We start from the raw sequence: 19,474 nt of genomic DNA, 5'->3' as shown, positions 1-19,474 counted from the left end.
ATACTAGATATTTCATGATGTTGAAGCCCAGGAAAAGAAGTTTTTCCTCACCACTGTCACTTAGTGCTTGCTCATGGTGGGAATTATTGGGTCTCTGTAATAATCAAGACCTGAGAAAGTCTACAGGTTTACGTCCCTCCTATGTCATCTTGGTCGGTGGGAATCCTGATCCTTTGAGGGTCTTTCTGATATTTTTAAATATGGGCCCCATCTTAACGTATTCGATGTCTAAATGAATAATAAGTACAGAAGGAATTGGTAGATCACCTCAGCTGGCAGCTGGGAAAATGAGCTGCAATGGCTGCAATGTAATCCTTGAGGGCCTCAGCGCCTGTCAAAGTACGACCACTAAAAGCGGTTGTTTCTGCCACAGACAGGCTCAGATTGTTGTTCTAAGTGTCTGACAACATTATGAAAAGGATCCCTACAGAGAGACCTTTCTGTTAAAAAATAATATCATTTTTGTTGAACCAGACGCAGACGTTATATTGCTTTCTCTTAAAAAAAAAAACAAAAAAATAATCATTTTATTTGCTGGTCTACTGTTGGCTTGATCGGTTAGTTTGTTTGTGTTATTGTGCGGCTTTGGGGTTCTAAAGGGGTGGTCTGTGTCGGCTTGAGTTAGTTTAGATCACTGTCATCCTGTACATTGTAAGGAGATCTGCTTAAATCTGAATTATGCATCTACACACCAGTTTCCACATGCAAATGCGGTACGTTATAGACCAATGTTTTGGGCTGGTAAAGCTTCCTGAGCACAGCAAATGGTTAGAAAATACAGAAATACAAGCAGATGGCAGAGTCTTTGCACCGTCACATGTTCTGGTGGGCTGCTATTTTTGTACGAGTCTATATTTGCATCGATTTAAATGTTCCCCAGTATTTTCTATAAAATTTTGTCTCTGTACACGATGGTCTACATGCTGTTTCAAACATCAAAATTATTAAGCAATTATCACAGCACAAATCCTGACCTCATGAACCACTTTTCATTACTTGTCCATCCTGAATTGCAATAAAATGGCTCAATTATGTTCAGTCAAAAACATAAACAAATTAAAATCATTAAGAGACAGCAGATATAGTGCAGACACTTACTAAATTATGCATATTTTGTCTCACATCATATGTTAAAAACATTTACCTTCATCAGAACCTCGTTAAAATCAGAACAGGCCGCATTAAAGTGCCATAAAAACACAGAGGCGCTGCATAGAACGTAATAACGCCACCACTAAAACACTCAAACAACTGTCTTTTAATGTCCTGCTTACAATACAGCATAAAAAGGGAAGTTGTGGCGGCTTGAAATAATAATCACATAAAATGAAATCAATGCAGCACAGCGGTTATCTTCGCGTCTGGTGAACTGGAAACCGCTGGCGACGACCGTATTGTGCCTCATGACAAATTTACTGTTCAAGGTCAGCGTGGAGTCAGCTGAAGAAAGCATCGCCGCCGGCCTAAATCCACACTCGTGTTTGCACAAAGACTTTACTTTTCCGCACTTTTACGGCCTGAAACAATGAGCGTGCCACTGCCACACTGTGCCCTGTTTATTTTTATTCGAGGGTCATTTCGCCGGACGAGGCCAACATAAATGTTTGGTCCCGAGTAAACCAATTGAGAGATTAGCACACCGGCAAATACGGATTAACAGAGCCGTGCCAAAGCTCTAATTTCTAACCAGATTCACAACACTATCAGTTCTCCTCTTCTCACACACACACACACCTCTCGCTCCTCCTCATCCAAAACATTTCCTGTCCAACGTCTGTCACCACCAGAATGAATGACTCATGACTCTGGCTATCCTGATCATTCCCCCAATTGCCGCCACAAATGGCTTTGCCTGGTTTTAGAGGTATTTGGGAGATTTTTCCTCGGATGTTTTGGGAACACACAGCTTTTGTTCCTATAGTAATATTTGGCTAGAGCGATGGTTTTTTGAGGGGGGAGAAGGGAGAGGAGGTAAGAATCAGGGCAGACCGGAGAGGGAGATTTCGACATTTTTCCCCACCAGTCACAACTAAAACCACTAAGAATAGCCTTGTTACGCTCTTCCCCTCCGCCCTTCTCGCCGTCATTCATTCCTCCCTTCCTTCCTTTTCATTTACTCTCCCCGTGCGTTCTTCCCGTTCCCAGTGCAGATTGGGATCGAATGCGGTGAGCGTGTCTGTGAAGGGGTACAACTGTGGAACGGAGACGACGCACCACATGGTTTTCGGGATTTTTTTTCTCAAATATCCTGCAGCTCGGGATACAAACAATACTCCTCATGACTTCTTTTGCGCTCTATGTTTTGGATTTCACTTTCAGTATCAGATATTAAAAACAAAACAAAAAAGTGGTTACTTGCTTTCATTTTAAAATAAATAAAACATGTTTTTCATTGTCATGTCTAGTGGAAAGAAAAAGTTCAAAAATAAGATTTCATCTGTGTCTCCTAGACATAAATGAACCCAATTTAAGACCAATGCAAGAGTCTTTTTTGTCTCACTGCATTGATCTTACATTTGTCTTATAATATAATAATAAATAATGCTCTTAGATAACAGTGAGACCTAAAAGAAACGCAGTTGAGATCTTAAATTTGTCTCAGTTGTAAATTAAAGTCTTGTTGCTCCATACAGTCATCAAGGAGAAATGTCTGAGACACCTATAACGTAGCAAAAGATCTCCTGTTTTTCTTTTCTTTTGCTCATTTTGTTTCCTTAGGGGGGTTTAAGAGAAACAGATGAGACCTCAGTGAGCTCAAAATAAGAATCTCATTTATTTCTCCTAAGACTAGGAAAAAATTTTCCTCCGGGTGGTCAAAAAGGGATGAGCAAAATTTTAAAAATGGCTTGATTTTCATTTTCTGTTTCATGTAACAAATAAAATAAAAAAAACAACACAGGTTATTTGCAAATAAATGTATGCATGTGGATTATAAAAGCATTAAGTTAATCAGTAGAGTTTAAGCAGCTGCTTAATGAAGAGGTTCAGCTAAGACTAATTTAAGATGAGTAATGGACGGGTTGGACTTAGAGCATGGCGTATGACCCAGGAGGGACATGTGATCAGGATTGATGTTTTTTAAGTAATAAAATTATGAGTTTGAAGGCTTGTCAGGCAGTAATAAGCTAATGAATCACTAATAATACAGAGTCAAAGATGTTCAGAGTCTTACCTTCACTTCACATTTTTTATGGCAGGACAATCGGCACGCTGAAAGAAAAGAGACAAATTTAGAGAGGATGCATAAACTAGATTAAAAAATGTATCTAAACTGTAGAAAATACACACTTCTGCACACAATCTACACATGAGATCAATGCATGAGTAAGAGCAAACATCCATTTTGCAAGAGACAAAAGGAAAACCCTTGATATTCTCCTCAGAAAATAAAGCTGGACGCAGCAGGTTTGGATGTAAGTGCTGCTAACTGCGGTAGAATCACACTGACTGTGGAGGAAATGTCATGCATTCAGCCTTTTACCGAAGAACGACTGTGTTTGCTGCTGGATGCACTGAAAAGAACAAGGTCAGCTCTTCTCCTGATGCTAACATGCTGAGGTGCTGCCCCCAAGTGGCCACATAAAGCAAACATCCATCCATTATACTGTTTGTATGCAGCATTTCAGAGGTGTTAAAATGGTCAAACAGGGTTTAATAAGCTGTATGATGCAGGTAAAATAAGACGATTAACGATTAATTCAATGAGTTAAACATTTATGTCATCAGACAGAGTGAGAGAGTCGACTTCCAGGCATGAAATGGTCATGTTTTGATGTCTGTGCAGGCAGGTACGACCCCTTGACCCCCCACACCTGCTGTCTCGCTGTCTAACTAGGTGGTCCCCAGGTGGTGCGAGTGTTTCCGTGTATTTCTGATGTGTGACGGCGGTGTGGGCGTACGAATGGTCTGGGTGGTCTCGCAGAAAAGCAGACTGCTAGAAAAACACTCCCCGGTTGATTAAGGTAAACCACTGTAATGGTGACAAATGGATTACTCTGTAATTCTGCGCATGAAGCGGTGATTGGTGATTATTTGGAGATGGTTAAGTGTTAAGTGAATATTTGTCCATCCAATTACAGAGGCAGCTGTCCAAACTAGTGTGGAAATGTAACTCTGATGGGCATGGATGCGTTATGTTCCTTCACCTTGAAAGTTTCTTATTGACTTTGACATATTTTCATCCCACTTGCAAGATTTCAATCACAACATTCAAGACGTTCCAATACTTTGTCACTTAGTCATAGTTTTAGTTAAGTTTGTAACAATGTTTTCGCTTTTAATAAGTGCCATTATTTGCTCCTGATCTCTGAATGTCTAGTTTTGACTGTTGTCAGTCTGTTAGTTATATCATTTTTAATGCAAACATGACATTGTTTGAGATGTCTTTGTCATGACAACTTGACTTTAACCTAGACAACATGACCTGTCAATGCCTTCGCTATGACAACCTGACATTATCAAACTTAAAGAAACTGTCAGGTCTGTCATGAATATTTTCCTTCACCTCAAGTAAAGTGGCTAATTTTTGACTTGACATAAAGACGTCATTAAGTTTTATTACACTGCCAAATTCTTCTGTAACAGTGTCGTGAATAATTTCCTGGACTTCACGTAGTGTGTCTGTCATGTAGTGGTACCTTTAGGACTTGTCATAGAGATGTCAATACATGTTATAAGGCCAGTTTGATGACAGAGTAAAGAGTCACTTGATGGACTGGTTTACTTGTTATCTGTAGCTGGTGTTAGCTAGTTTGCTATTACTTTAGATTAGATTAGACTGCACTTCCACTGGCTTTTATTATTATTATGACTATTATTTCACAGCCTGATATTTGAGGAACACCGGTATTAAATGTCATTTTAATTGCCTGTCATGTTAATGAAAACACTGACCTAGATATGATTCCAACGCATGTTTTAATCATGAAACACTGCTGCATATGAATAAAACTTGTAAATGATCCAACTGATAAAACATCTGTGCACATATGACATGAATTCCAGGTTCCTACAATGAAAGTGTTATTTAATTCTTTAAAAAACTTGAGAACAGTTTTCTTTGGCTGTTCTCTCTTTGTGCAAATAAGTGCTGATGTTCCGTTATTTTCTTTCAGACTTCCTTTGCAGTAGATGGTGGAAAGCTGGAGCCGATCCACTCAGGCACCAGAGGGAATCATTATCATCATGTGGTTTTATACACTGTTAATGAGTCCCACTTATCCACAGGGGGTACAAGTCTACTCTCACACCGCCTCATCTCAGACAAGAACAAAGGAAAACATGCAAAGACCGGGGAAAGAAACTGCAGACATGATGCGCTTGACATGTTTGATCCCTTGAAGGAAAAGCAAACAAAACTCTACGCAAACTTTGACACGTTTGACCTACAAACTGTAGTGATCTACGCCAAAGTGGCACAACAATTTGGCTGCAAACTGATCTTTTTGTCCGTTTGACATCTACATGTTAACCAGCCAAATGTTCCTCTGCTTTTATTGTCTGTGAGACTTAAAAATTTTGCCTGATACATTTAGCGTCTTTGATAATTTTATGTGGATCTGAGCAAGTTTGGCTGAACAGTATGAATTCTTTTTTGTAAAATGGTTTTGCATTTTGGGAAATATGCTTACTCACTTTCTTGTAGAGAGTTAGTCATAAGGCTAAAACCAGCTGCACCTTAAAAGCTCAGTCATTAAAATGCTACAAATTCCTGCACCAGGTCAGATACCTGCAGGTACCTGCCAGGTAACCCTCAAAAAAGTTGTGTTACAGGTAAAAAAAATATATTTATATAAATTTGCAGGTGCAGGCGGCTAAAAAAATTGACTTTGCACATTACATACATGTAAACACTATTTTTTAATGGTTTATTGTGAATTTTTCATTTTCTATTCATGTTTCTTGACTTGCAGTACTTGCCTTTTGTCTTTCACTATATTATATTATTATGCACATTAACCTGATCCTGATTCTGAAGAGGCTTTAAGGGCACAAACAGTAAATCAGAGGACTGTGCAGGTAATAATATAATCTCAGTTAGTAAGGGCATGTACATCCTCAACATCTGCACACATCTGCACATCGTCTTATTGTCACATCTTATCTCTTGGCCGCAAGCCCTCAAGCAACGTGGCCTTTTTTACTGGGGCGCCTAGCAACACTTGCCGGTAGCTGCAAAGGGCAGGAAGGATGCTCAGATGAACATGTGTCCGTTTGTTTTGCTTGTGAACGGGCAGCAGAGGGGAAGACTCACACTTAACAGCACAGAAAGATATTTTTTGCTGATTAAACTGTAAAGCTGCTGTAAGACTTCAGGAGGCAGTTTTGGGGCTTTTAGCTGGATGACTTTAAGCTTTAGCATTTGGCAAGAAAAGCTTATTGCAGTCTACTGTATTTTAACATAGAGGATGAATGAACAAAAGAGGGATGAAAGGGAAAGTAATTCTCCTGTGCTCCCCTTTGCACTCTCTTCCCTTTGTTTTCCATGTCTATCTCCCAATCCCTCCATACCCCAATTTCTCTCTCTTTATTCTGCCTCACTCCACACCCCCACCCCTCACCCCTCTTTCCCTTTTCTCCCTCTTATCTAGGCTAATGCAGCAGCAGCAGCCATGCTAATTTTAACAGCAAATCCTCAGCCAAAGCCCCACACAGGCCCGCTCTGCCACTGCCGGGCTTCTGAGTGTTTGTCAACTCGGCTTCTGCTAAAGACGCCGCTGTGTTTGTAGTTCAAAAGGAAGAGACGGGTGGGGGGAGGCGGCGAAAGTGTGTAAGAGAGATGGAGGAAGGGAGACAAGAAAGGCAGCCCGGGAGTCCTCTAATGTTAATTTCCCCTGGACTTTTCCTGGAAAACGACACCTTTAGTTCTTCTAAAATTAGAATCCAAAAACATGTGACTGGATTGTGGGGGAAGACGGGGAGGCTTAAAGAGAAGGAGGGAGGAGGAAGAGGGGACACCAAAGCTGAAACCCGTGCATACATAGATACATATATATACATACTGCATGCACAGTGCGGTTCAAACAAAAATGGTCGAACAAAACAAGAGAGACGGATGCATAAAAGACAGGCAGAGACAGATTTAGACTACATCTGGAAGAAATGTAAATCAAACAGCAGTTTTCAATAGATAGTGCTGCAATCTATCAAATATTGAACAACAGTGATTGAACCAACATTTGTTATTCTAAATACTTCATATCTGCGAGATCCTTCCTGGTACAAAAAAAAGAGACTCTGCTGACATGTTTCTAGGAGCAACAGCAGCTTCCAGACACATGTTACGCCGCTGCAAACTGAATATCTTTGACAAGGTATTAGATGTTCACGGCCCAAATTACACCCACAACACCTTAACAACTCACTGGTTAACAGGTCATATTTAGTTTTTTTTGATCCACTCACCAACAGAAATGTCATTTCTCGATGTTAAATTGGTGTTGATCAAGAAAACAAATCAGCATTTTTCAGCCTCTGTTAAATGATGGATGGTTTGATGGGCATCAAACCAAACAGGCGCAATATTTTCACAGCTTGAGGCAGATGTATCAACATCCTTCATGCCAAAAAAGCTGCTGCAGAAGCCCTTTTCAATGTTGCACTTTACAGCACATCCCATTCACGTCTGCATGAATATGTTGCACTGCTGAGTCTTGCATATTTTAAAGGCTCGGCTTGGGACGGGCCTGGCAAATTAGCTTCTGCTATAAATGCTGCGGTGTGTGGCATTGATTTATGCAACATACTTGTCCTTATACAAATAAACATTAGCTAAATAAATAAATAAAAACACAAGTTGGATGCTTTGCTCAAGGGAAAGTCTAAATCACATTTTTTGTCTCAGAATGGCTATGACTGCTTGTGTTCTATTTGTTTTTCCCTGCCTTTTTTGCCCCAGTGCACGCTGGGACGGACCCCTAGCCCCGCCAGCCATCCTGAACAAGAACCAGGAGAACATATTCATGAATGAATTACTCTGTCATCTGTTTCAGGAACTCAACCCGGCCACTGTCTGCTCACAAATCAGACGTCCTAATCTCCAGTCTGCTCAGATCCAGAGCCGATCTCCCGGCGGGGTCGAGTGCCGCAGACACACTCACCTTTACAGATGAGGCCCTCCTTGGTGATGGCCTGCTTGCATATATCACAGCTCTTGGCCTTCTTGAATGGCTTCAGCTTGAAGGTGTGTGTGTGGACGCCCTCCAGCTCGTCGGGCTGAGGGAAGAAGAGGAAGGAAGAGAGATCAGGAGAGAGTCGCTTGAATGGACGCCAGCAGGTCCACGGCCAATAGAAACACATTTGGTATTCAGCACTGATATATTCGTCTACGGCTGCACATGGGGGTTTGATCTGTTCGATGGACTTTGATGGCATTTGGTTTCACTTCACCGCTTCACTTGTGTCTTTGTTTTATTGACTGTTTTTCTTTTTTTGCACTTTGGCTTAGATGATTTTCCTCGTGAGAAAGTGAACAATTCCTGTCCCTAAAAAGCTAAAAAAAACAGGTTGTATTCATTTAGCACTTTATTCCATTGTTACTTATTGTTACTTTAGGTAATTTATCAAGCAAAAAAAGCCAATTATGCACCGGTTCCTTCCTGACATATGTGAATATTTCAAGCTTAGCCTAACTGTTTTAAATCTTTTTTTTAATCATTGTAAATGTAGTATTGCTGGTTTTTGGGCTGTTGGTTGGATAAAACAAGCAATTTGTTTTTTGCAAGTTGTGTTTTTTAACCTCTATTTTCTCACATTTTATTGACTGAAATATAAACCTTATTGATGAACAAAATGATTTATGGTTCAATAATAGGATGATCATAATTGCAGCCAGGCTTAAACCCATCTAAAGTTTGTTTCTGTTATTATATTATTATATCAGCATTATTCACTTCAGCTTAGATAGATTTTTTGGGAAATAATGAACAATTAATCTCCCTAAAAAGCTTTTTTTTTTTTATCATTTATTATGTAAAATGCCAAATATTCACTGACACAAATGTGAATATTTTTAGCTTGTCTCTGCTTTATATCTGATATAAATCACTGCAAATATAAACCTTTGTTTTTGGGCTGTTACCTGGACAAAGAAGCTATTTAAAGGCTTTGGGCTTTGAAGGGCAACATTTTTTTTTCTATTTTCTGACATTTTACCGACAAAAGGACAAAATGATTTATTGAAAAAATAATTAATGTTTTAATAAATGCATAATCATGCTCAACAATATCTAAAGCAGTGTTTCTGAGCTCAATTTACTCCTAAAAGACAACATGCAAATGTGTGAGTCACTTCAGCCTTGATGATTTTCGGGGGATGTCACTTTTCTTGCTATTTTCTGATATTTTATGAAGAACTTATTAATTGAAAAAAATATTTATGGTTTAATAAATTAATAATTATTAATTGTAGCCACATTTAAACCCATCTAATATTTCAGAGTTCACTTCATGCAATCAATGGCACATATGACAACCTAATAAACATGTGATATTATGAAAACAAAGTTTTTCTTCCATAAATTACTGCATGTTTTTTGTTTACTTAATCAAAGACCAAAAAGGCATCACATGATCACACACTCTGACATTATTTTGTGTCACAACGTTGCATGAACACACACTGACATACACACAGACACACACCGACATAGTCCGCCCACCAGCAGAGGATGTTTTCACTTTGAAGTTCTCTAATTAAATGACTAATTAATGATGAAGAGGAGAGAGACGAGGAAAAAAAAAAGCCTCACAGCAGCCAACAACCTCAAAACTCGAGGAATGATGTATGCCTGTGTGTGTGTGTCTCTGTGTGTGTGTGTGTTCATTCTGTACTGTATGCCTGTTTGTGTGTTTGGGGTGTTGGAACATTTCTCAGAGCAGCCTGAGGACACAACAGCTCTGCACCAAAACCTGAGCAGACCAGTGACGCAAAGACATCAAAACACTGATGATGATGATGATGATGATGATAATGATGGTGATGATGATGATGATAAAGGTGGGTTTGATGTGGTCATGTTGGCAGGATAGTAACTAGGATGATCCCCCCTATGACTTATCTCATTTATTCCTGACATGTGGTGACATTTCCAACACTTTCAAAGCACTGCTACACTCTTAGAAATAAGGGTTCCAAAAGGGTTCTCCCTGAACGGGTTAGTTAGCCTTTAGCTTCTGGAAAACCCTTTTGTGAATAAAGGCTTGTCACGGGTTCCATTAAGAAGCTTTTCTGGAAGACAGAGTTCTTCAAGGATTGTTGAAATCTTTGAAGAACTCTTGTTGAGGCTTCATTGTACCATAAGAGGTTCTTTCAGGAATCAAAAATGGTTCTCCAAGCCAAAGAACACTTTATGGTTCTAGTTAGCGCCTATATTCCTGAGAGTGTCTGTTAAAACGTAATTTTCCCTCCAAACAGCTGCACATTACTCAGTGTTGATTTGATTAGTTTAACCTGGAGCATCAAAATGCAGCCAAGAACACTGGAACTGGGTCACCAGGATTCCCTTTGAAGGTGCTTTAACTCTTCAGCAGCTCAACTTGACACCGAATGCTCCAGAGAGACATTAAATTACATTTTGGGACATCTTTTCAGTCACAGTTTAAAAGCCTGAATGATGCTTTTCCTTCAGACTTACTTAGAATATGATGTAATGAGGTCTTAGTGTAAAGCACAAGGCTGTATGATGCTATTTTCCCAATCTGAAGTTCAAATTCATCAAAACAAAGGACAGCTTTCTTCTGACAGTTTCTTTCTTGTGGCTCACCCTCCTGGACCTATTCTCCTCTCCTTTCTGCTCAGCTCTCTTTTCCCACCATCCCCTCTGCCTGAACAGCCTCCTCGGTGAGTCATAATGATGATGTCATTTCCTCTGTGTATTTGTGCAGCTGGGTCCGTCTGGGCTGGGCTCCGCTGGACCGTAAATCTTAGCGCTTTTTTTATTGAGAACAATATTTTACAGACACCTTGTTCCAACTATCACCTTGAAGGGATGAATGAATGAGTCCCTCCAGGAATAATTAATGCAAATTCAACCAACCCCATCAATCATCTCAGAGGAATTCTGATTTTGTATTACCCCTGAAAATATTTCTGCTCAAAAGTGAAGATGGCTTGTAAATTCTGCATGACTTCTCAATTAAAGTAATCATGTCATTAAAATCCACTTTTACAAGCAGACATGAAATAAATCAAACCTCGCTGTAAACAAGCCAATTTTCTTCCAGCTATGTCAATATTCTGCAGCATGAGTTTTAAAATCCTGAAATCAGGCTGCATCACACACACAATCGTCATGTGATCTAAAGGGGAAGCAGATGTAAACAAACAGAGTGACGTGGTGCAACAACTTGATGTTGTGAAGCTCTGCAGTGAGAAAAAAAACACAACACAGGTTGTCAGTTTTAGCATGTCAACACTAGCATGCTAGCTGACGTGAGCCTCAAGAGCTAGGATGTTTACTGTTGCTTGGCAACAACACCAGCTGCTCAGCTGCTCCTGTCTCCTCATACTTGTCTCTCTCATTTGCTGTTGTGGCAGAACTGAATAGTTCAGATTTTAACTCCTAACAGCAATGTTTGAAAATTATCAGAGTGACCTCGATGAATCTGCAAGCGGTTCAGGAGTTTTAAGACTGGATCTGTAATCTGATCTGTGGACTGTCAGGATGGGTAAATGTATTGTGGATAAATCGTCCCGCAACTCCAATTAAAGCGTCACTATCATGAACTTTTGTTCACCACAGAGCTTGTTTTCTGCTGGCTTTTTGTCAAGGGGAAACTAACTACAAAATATGCCATACCACACCCTGACAAACAGATGGATCAACCAATCAGCTTGTTGAGATGTTGTGCACATCAGCTTCTCTATGAGCCTGCAGGACTCTGCATTGCAAGCCTTATGTTATCTAAAATATGTCATCTGCATGCAAAACTTTTAATTTCACTACATTAATCTTTAAATTCAACAAATGAATGAATGAATTCTTTCAGAAAATCAGGGTGACATTTTGTCATTTCTGGCCTCAAAATTGCAAAATATTACATCCTTGGGTAAATGTCAGAGCTCTTCACAGTGTCACATTCACCCATGCACGCACACACAACACAATTACCACCACTAGTTTCTCTGCTACCACAACTAATTTTAATCACTACTACCACTGCTGCTACAAACCAGAACTACTCCGACTACAAAGGTCTCCAGGTGTGACGAGAGTTGTGTAATCCTTTGCTTCATTGTCTTTGGGCTCATTTTCGTTCTCTTTTTTCCTTCCTGAAAGCTCCCCGGATTTTCTTTTTCTGCCTCTCTCCATGTGCCGCAGTCAATTTGGCTCAAAGCTTTTACAAAAGTGTATTTCTCAGCGTTTTCGCTCCCCTATCTCCCTAAATCTTAATGGCTTTTGTCACACTGTGACACGCTCGCTATAAGCTCCACAGAGGAATCATGGCTGACCTTGGCTGCACGGAGCCAAACGCAGCACGTTACAACAGGTAGCTTCAAACAAACAATATGCTACACGCACGCTGATATCTCTCGTGAAAAAATTAATTAATTAACAACCACTGTACCATCCACCTCATTAATGACATTTTCCTTTCATGAGTTTCATGATATATTAAGCAGCTCAGGTTTAAACACAGACAGACCGCACACAGATTCATTAACGTGAAGGGATGTAATCTGAGCTGATCCATCACGCACTCCCTTGGGTTCTCAGCAAGACGTGACCAAGTTGGTTGGACATAACGTTCCTGAGATTTTTGGCTTCAGGCCTTCAAGCTCAAACAAGATTCAAAGATCTGAAGGCTAAAACATTATCAAAATAAAAAGAAATGCATACGGTGCATTCAAATACTGTTTGCAATATTAAAAATCTGCAGGAGTAACTTCTTCTGGCTTGATCCGGAGATGTTCAGGGACCAAATCCGGTGACGAATGCTTGAAACATGTGGGAGGAGTAGCACAAAAACATAGCAGAAAATCGATGTTGTTTCTGAGACTTGTGTTTCATTTGGCCAAATTGCACCAAATCTGACACCGCACTCCCTCAGCAATACGCTCGCCAACTGCGAAGTAGATCGGATGAACGGTTCTCGAGATAGACAGAGATTCATTCCTTTATAGTTCCATGCTGGTCAAATACGCAACTTATCTAAATATATATAAGATTTAAAGACTAAATATGAGACAAGCTGACTGGCTAAGACGGACATCTTTTGCAGTGTGGGCCAGCTGGATTTATAAATAGCGGTTGAAGCACCTTGCTGCCACTCTACTGCCCTGATGTTAAAGATGACCTGGCAGAAAGCCGCCAGCTAAACCAATCAGACGCAGCCAGCTGTGTCACAGGCAGAAGCCATGGTTACCTGGCTGCCACGGCAACTGGGGTCAACGTGTCCTGTCAGACAATGATGGATGAGGTAGGATGAAAAAAAAAAAGGAGAGAAAAAACATACAACCACAAGTTTGCACACACACACACACACACACACACATGCACACCTTGGCACAGAGGCCCACAGTGAGTATCACCACAACAGGAGTGCAAATGGTTCTTGGACGGCAGCCATGTAGCATCTGGGATTCAACTTTTTACAGAGAATGAGGGGAAAGGGCCTCAGTAGCTTAAAGTACAGTAATCAACAAAGAAAAAACCTGGGATTAGACTTAAATTTGTGCTCTCCGCGATGGAAATGACCCTCAGAGTTTCCCCGGGTCTCATTTTTTTAAAACTGTTTTTCAGGGAGTAAAGATGGATAGTAAAGCTCATAATTAGGCATGTAATCAGAAAGCCAGTTCACTAATGAATGCCATCAGTTTCTTAACCATCCATGACAGATTTTATTATCTGGAATGCAGGAACTTGCCTCTTGATGATCATATCAAGAAAAAGTCAGGATAAAGTTACAGTACCTCTCACGTTTTTTCAATGGATGTTGGTAATCTTTGTTGCCAACTACACTGTAAAGGGAGAGTTTGGATTATTTTAAGTGGGGTTGTATTTTCACTGTTTTACCTTGCAGTCAGACAGCTTTTTCCATTGAGAAAGCAGTTATATAAGACAGAAATCGCTCCCCAAATCAACCAAACTCCATTGGAGAAGTGAGTAATTTTAGCTCACAACACAGGGGAGTTGCTGGTCTACCATTGCCTTGATATGTTAGTTAGTTTGTAACAGGCATTTATTACTAAGGTTGTCCCCAGAATCAAGAAAAACAAGATACTCCTGGTCTATCATGAAGAAAACCAAACAACTGTCATGATTAAATCTTCATCAGGGTTTAGCCAACAGGATTTTTTTTTTCAAAACTGCAGCCAAAATAATAAAACTCACAATCATGGAAACTTGGAGTGACTTTTAAGGGTGTGGATATTTAATGAAAGCTCAGCTTTTGACTTGCAGCCATCCAAAAGATGAGCCAACACTGAAAAACTGAAAAATCCCAAGCCCTGTCCTCGGTGTCGTGTTAGGAGGAGACTCCCAGGAGAGGCCAGAGAGAGAAAATGGAAAGGAGAGTTATGTAGAGACAGAGAGAAAGAGAGGGGAAGGGGAAATGGATGTAGATGGAGAGAGAGAAAAAAAAGGGGGGGATAAAGGGATAGAGTGAACGGTCGAGAGCAAAGGGTGGAGGAAGAGGAGAGTAGGTGTTTCTATGAGTGTGTACGTGTGTGTGTGTGTGTGTCCGGGCTTATAGACAGCAGGCCCAGTAAATCAAAGCTCTGTGCTCCTCTCCCCCAGTTGCACTTAGCTAATGAAAAGCATCACTACGCTACCTCGACCGCGACCCCACTTAGAGCCAAGATGTGGGAGCAGGAGGGAAGTGAAAGGAAGGGAGGAGGGAGAGGGGGGGGGGGCGGGCTCTCTCAAAGGCACTGCTCTTTGCTGCAGCACGGGGACGAAACATGAACACAAATTACTCCTGGCACATGCAGCCAATCAAAAAACATACATGGGCTCAATCATGCATGTACACCTGAATGTGTATACAGATAAATGTGATAAATATTAGACACCAGATAGATTTCAGGTCTTTTTTCCCCTTGCCTGTAGTGCTATTTATCCATCTGTACTGTTTTGGAGATTTCTGCCTTCTCTCCAAGGTAATGGCACTAAATGGTGCCAAAAAATACATTTCAAACATTCTAAAGCAGTGTCTCTTTCCAAAAATCATGTAAGAGCTACTTTCTTTCTGCAGTAGAATCTACCAGAACTACTTCAGAGTCTTCTGGAACCTCATTTATGTCTAACAGAGGAAAATAGCTCTTACATGAAACCGCTTAGGCAGCCGTTTTGAATTTTGAAAAAGTCAGCACCCTTAATAACCCCCAAACCATTCTAAATTGTCCAAATCGACCAAGCAGTTGCTGCTATGTTTTCCATACAGGTGGTTATGCTAATTTATGTTGCATTCACATGGATTCAGGCAAACAGCAGACAGAAATGCCGCTTTCTCTAAATATTGGATTGCAAACTTAAACTTGAAGTGAAATTCCCTCAAAAACGTTACAACATAAACATCAAGAGAACTGCACTTTGCATGTCCTGTCTTGATGTCAACCTTTTTTTGTAACGTCTTCATACAATTTTAAATTCCTCTCTTATAATTCTGGGTCTTGTTGCATCAAAATGATTAGCTCCTTGGACATGTTTTCTCCTTGTGTGAGGGAGCTACGTCACATCCAGTTATAAATTCTGTTGTGGAGGACACTAAAAAGTTAAAATAGTCTAACTTTGGACAACAATGCCTTTTACCATAACGGTCAACTGCAGTCTTTGCCAGCATCACATAATTTCACTGACCTTCTCTTGACCAATAAAATGATATCTGGTTGCAGAATCCATGTGAATGCAACATAATGTTAATTATTTCAATCATGCAAACTGTCCAACATCTGCAAGTTAGCATCTAGCAGTTTCATAATGCTGCGGACCTCTACATGTCTGGGTTCATATTGTGTGAGCAGCCCCCTCTTTTGGCCAAATCAAGCGCAACGGAATTGATATTCCAACCAGTTTTCTTGGCTACCTGGTCTTTGTTGCCACTTAAAATATTATTTTACTTTGTGACATGTTTTTGACACAGAATTCCAGGACAGCTCCAGATGGGAACAGAAAACAGGGACTTCTTGTCAACTTATTGCTGCAAACCAGATCTGGGAGACATTTAAAACACGCGGTTTATTATTCATTGACAAGATGGAGGTCGACAAAACTTTCCTAACGACACAAATATGCTCTGATCACCGCAGCTGACCATATTTTATCACTTCTCTCTCTAATGCATCAGACCCATAAACTCCAGACGTCCTCTAAACCACACACATAAATACTCGCCATGCCCACCCTGACAAGAGAGGGGAGTCTCAGTATGAGGGTAAATGTTTGTAGTCTGGACTTCCTGTTTATGCCAGGTGCATTTTGAGCCGCCACATCTGGGGCTAAAGCCCAGACACTCCACAACCACGCTCACACTCGCCGTCACACATGCATACATCAACACAAAATACCCAACATGCCTCTTCTAATGTAAAACACCACATGTGGTTCCATTTATAGCTCAGCAAGAGGAAAGTCTTTCTGCATGAATTGGAAGAATGGCTTAAAAACACAAAGAGGGCCATGCTGGAATAAAGATGTACGGTATCATTTTGCATAATGATGTAATTTGACACAAACCCTGTAGTCCATTAATCGCTCAGTCAGAGTGTCCCCTAAAGTGCAATAACTGTCTCCAAGGAACAAGAGCAACATAAATACAGTCCTTTAGACTGTAAAACTACACTTTTTACACTTTAATTTTGGTTTTCTGTGTCATATTTAGCAGAAGAATTACATGTTCTTCTCTGATGCACACAAAATGTGGTTTTCTTTTTAAAAAAAAATTTAAAACCTCATAAAAATTCATCAGAGCTTTTTATTCCTCCTGAAAAGAGTTTTTGGAGATGAAATTGACAGCATATGAGTCCTAGAGGCTGCGGTAAATATCCTCTCTTTCCCATAAAGGCTGTCCGCCGCGAGATATATACTGGGTGAGAAATAAAGTGAGTGAGTGAGGTGAAGGGTTGTCGGAGTGAGTGACTACCTGGCTGATGGACGAGGTGAACAGAAGGAGCGAATGAGTCACCCAGACAAAAAATAGACAAAGACAAAGAGCGCCAAAACCGGCCAAAAAGGCTGGATGACATGACTCAATGAAGTCGAGCGTGAGGAACAGGCCCCACAGAAACTAACAGGCCGGGCAGAGAAGCAGAGAAGTCCTGCACTCCACCCCCCGAGATGAAAAAGCAGAGCCACACCTGCTTTCAATTTCCACCAAATTGAAATTCTGTCATGAACAATGGGCGCCTTTGTGGGACCGAGAGCGAGAGAAAACGAGAACGAGAAACACAAAAAGAAGGAAAATGAGAACCAGGATCATAATATTTGTATGTGTACGTGAGTGTGTCAGCATTTACATGTTTCATATCCACTCTCCTGTTTGAGAAAACAGCTCTTATAAACAACTGCTTAAAGGATGAGGAGATGGAGATATACAATCAGTGTACTATTACAGTGTACTGCAATGTACACACACACACAAAGAATAGAAAGGCCACATCCTTGCACTTCACTTAATTTGATGCAATGGATGTTTTTCAGGGTATCCTGTTGATTTTGTTGTTGTTATTGTTAAATTATACGTAAAAATATATTTTTATGTTGCACTTTCAATTTTAAAATGAATGTCGAAATTGAAGCAGCTGAGGTCGAGGTATCCTGCAAGCTAAAAAACACAAGATCCTACATATCCCATAATGCAGCTTGATAGCATCTTTCATTAGACACTCTCTGCCCCCAGCTCTCTTTCAAAATTCTCAGAACCCAACTTTGATGAGCCAAACCCAGAAAAAGCTAAGTCCTACATTTCCCATGATGCAACTTAACAACATCTTTTCTTTCTTTCTTTCTCCTCACTCCTTGTTCCACACCCTCAGTTTGTAACGCAGCCTTTCTGAAATAAATTTGTAGCTTCTTTAGGCCCAGCTGAGACGACCTTGATGGCATCGCTATGACATCATCAGGGTTATTTTGGCGTGTTCGCTCCTTTTTTTTTTAAGTGTCTTAAAAAAGGCAGTTCCTAACAAGTAGCCAAATGAACTGCCAGGCTTCTAACTTCTGACTTTGGCTACAAAAATGCATCCTCCCTGCAGCACTCTACTGAAGTGCCCCTTTAATCCTTGTGTGGAAGATTAATGTAGTCTTCATATTTGTGTCCACTTCACACTTCTTTTACATTTCTTCCGCATGAAACTTTGTCAGACTCTGCATCACCTCACAGTAAACTCTGCTCTCACTGACAGCCTCCACTCCTGAACCCCCTCTGAATCTGCGATCTCAACACACAGATGGCATATCAAACGGCTCGAATTAGCGGCGTGGCTAAGATCAGGTCTGCAAGATGGTTTAGATGAAACTACGCTGCCAGCTTTCACCAGCTTCTACTCAGCACAAAAATCAGGCTCTCCTAAAAGTCTTTGTGTCGAGGACCCTTAAATTAAAAACCTAAAGCCATGAATACTTTTTTTTTTTTTTACAGTAGATGGAAAATAACAGAAGGGAGAGTGAAATCTCTTATCAGGATCGTCATTATTCTGGTTATAACCCCCGAAGGGCCTCCTTCACTGTGATTATGATACATCAGTGATTGGCAGCACAGAAGAACCCATAATCATAGTAAAGTACGTTGAGCAGGCTGTTACTGTTTAATCTATACACTCTGAGAAATAAAAGCACTAACTAGAACCATAAAGGGTTCTTTAGCTTGTCCTCATAGGAGAACCCTTTTTGGTTTCTGCTAGAGCCTTTCATGGAAGTCTCACTTAGAATCCTTTCAGAGAGTTTCACCTAGAACCCAACATAAAGGGTTTTACCAAGAAGTGGAAGGTTTCACCAAGAACCCCAGGTTCTAAAGGAGAACCCTTTTATTGTGTACTGGTTTGACCCAAAACCCTCTCTGGGGGTTCAATCCAGAATCTGTCCACTTCAAAAGAGTGCTAACTACAATCCACGCAGGGGGTTCTATGTAAAGTCCTTTAGATTTCAAGGTTTTTTTTTTTATCTAGATGCCACCCAGGGGGATCTTACCAAGAACCCTTTTGGATTCCAAGGTTTTTATCTAGAACCCTCCCAGGGAGTCCTACCAAAACCCCTTTATATCAGGGTTTTATCTACACCAAGCAGGTTCTACCAAGAACTGTTTTATATTAAGGTATAAAGAACCCTTGATGAAAGAGCTCTTTAAGGATTTCAACAATCATTGAAGGCCATTTTCTTCCAAAAAAGGGTTCTTAATGGAACTCTGACAAACACTTTCTTCAAAAAAGGGTTCTTCAGAAGCAAATGGTTCTGGGCAGAACATCTGCCCTTCAGGAAGAACCCTTGGAACCCGTACTTGTTGGCACAGATTGAGAGCTTTCTGTAAAATAGTGAAAAGT

At 40.5% G+C, this 19,474-nt stretch overlaps 1 protein-coding gene across 8 annotated transcripts in view; it reads right to left on the bottom strand.

Moving 5' to 3' along the window:
* Window positions 1–19,474, bottom strand: part of tns1a (tensin 1a) — a 111,544-nt gene that overhangs the window by 75,687 nt on the left and 16,383 nt on the right. For all 8 annotated transcript variants that reach the window (XM_084713977.1, XM_084713979.1, XM_084713980.1 and 5 more), the window contains exons 2-3: window positions 8,100–8,214; window positions 3,173–3,210 (exon numbers count right to left, since the gene is read on the bottom strand). In XM_084713977.1, the coding sequence (XP_084570103.1) occupies window positions 3,173–3,210; window positions 8,100–8,214 (153 nt within the window). The remainder of the gene's footprint in view (window positions 1–3,172; window positions 3,211–8,099; window positions 8,215–19,474) is intronic.

The sequence above is a fragment of the Lutjanus erythropterus genome, chromosome 24, assembly GCF_056507025.1.
Source record: "Lutjanus erythropterus isolate fLutEry1 chromosome 24, fLutEry1.hap2, whole genome shotgun sequence".
NCBI classification, from domain to species: Eukaryota; Metazoa; Chordata; class Actinopteri; order Lutjaniformes; family Lutjanidae; genus Lutjanus; species Lutjanus erythropterus.
The sequence above is the reverse complement of the archived record's forward strand: the minus strand, read 5'-3'. Positions and strand labels throughout refer to the sequence as shown.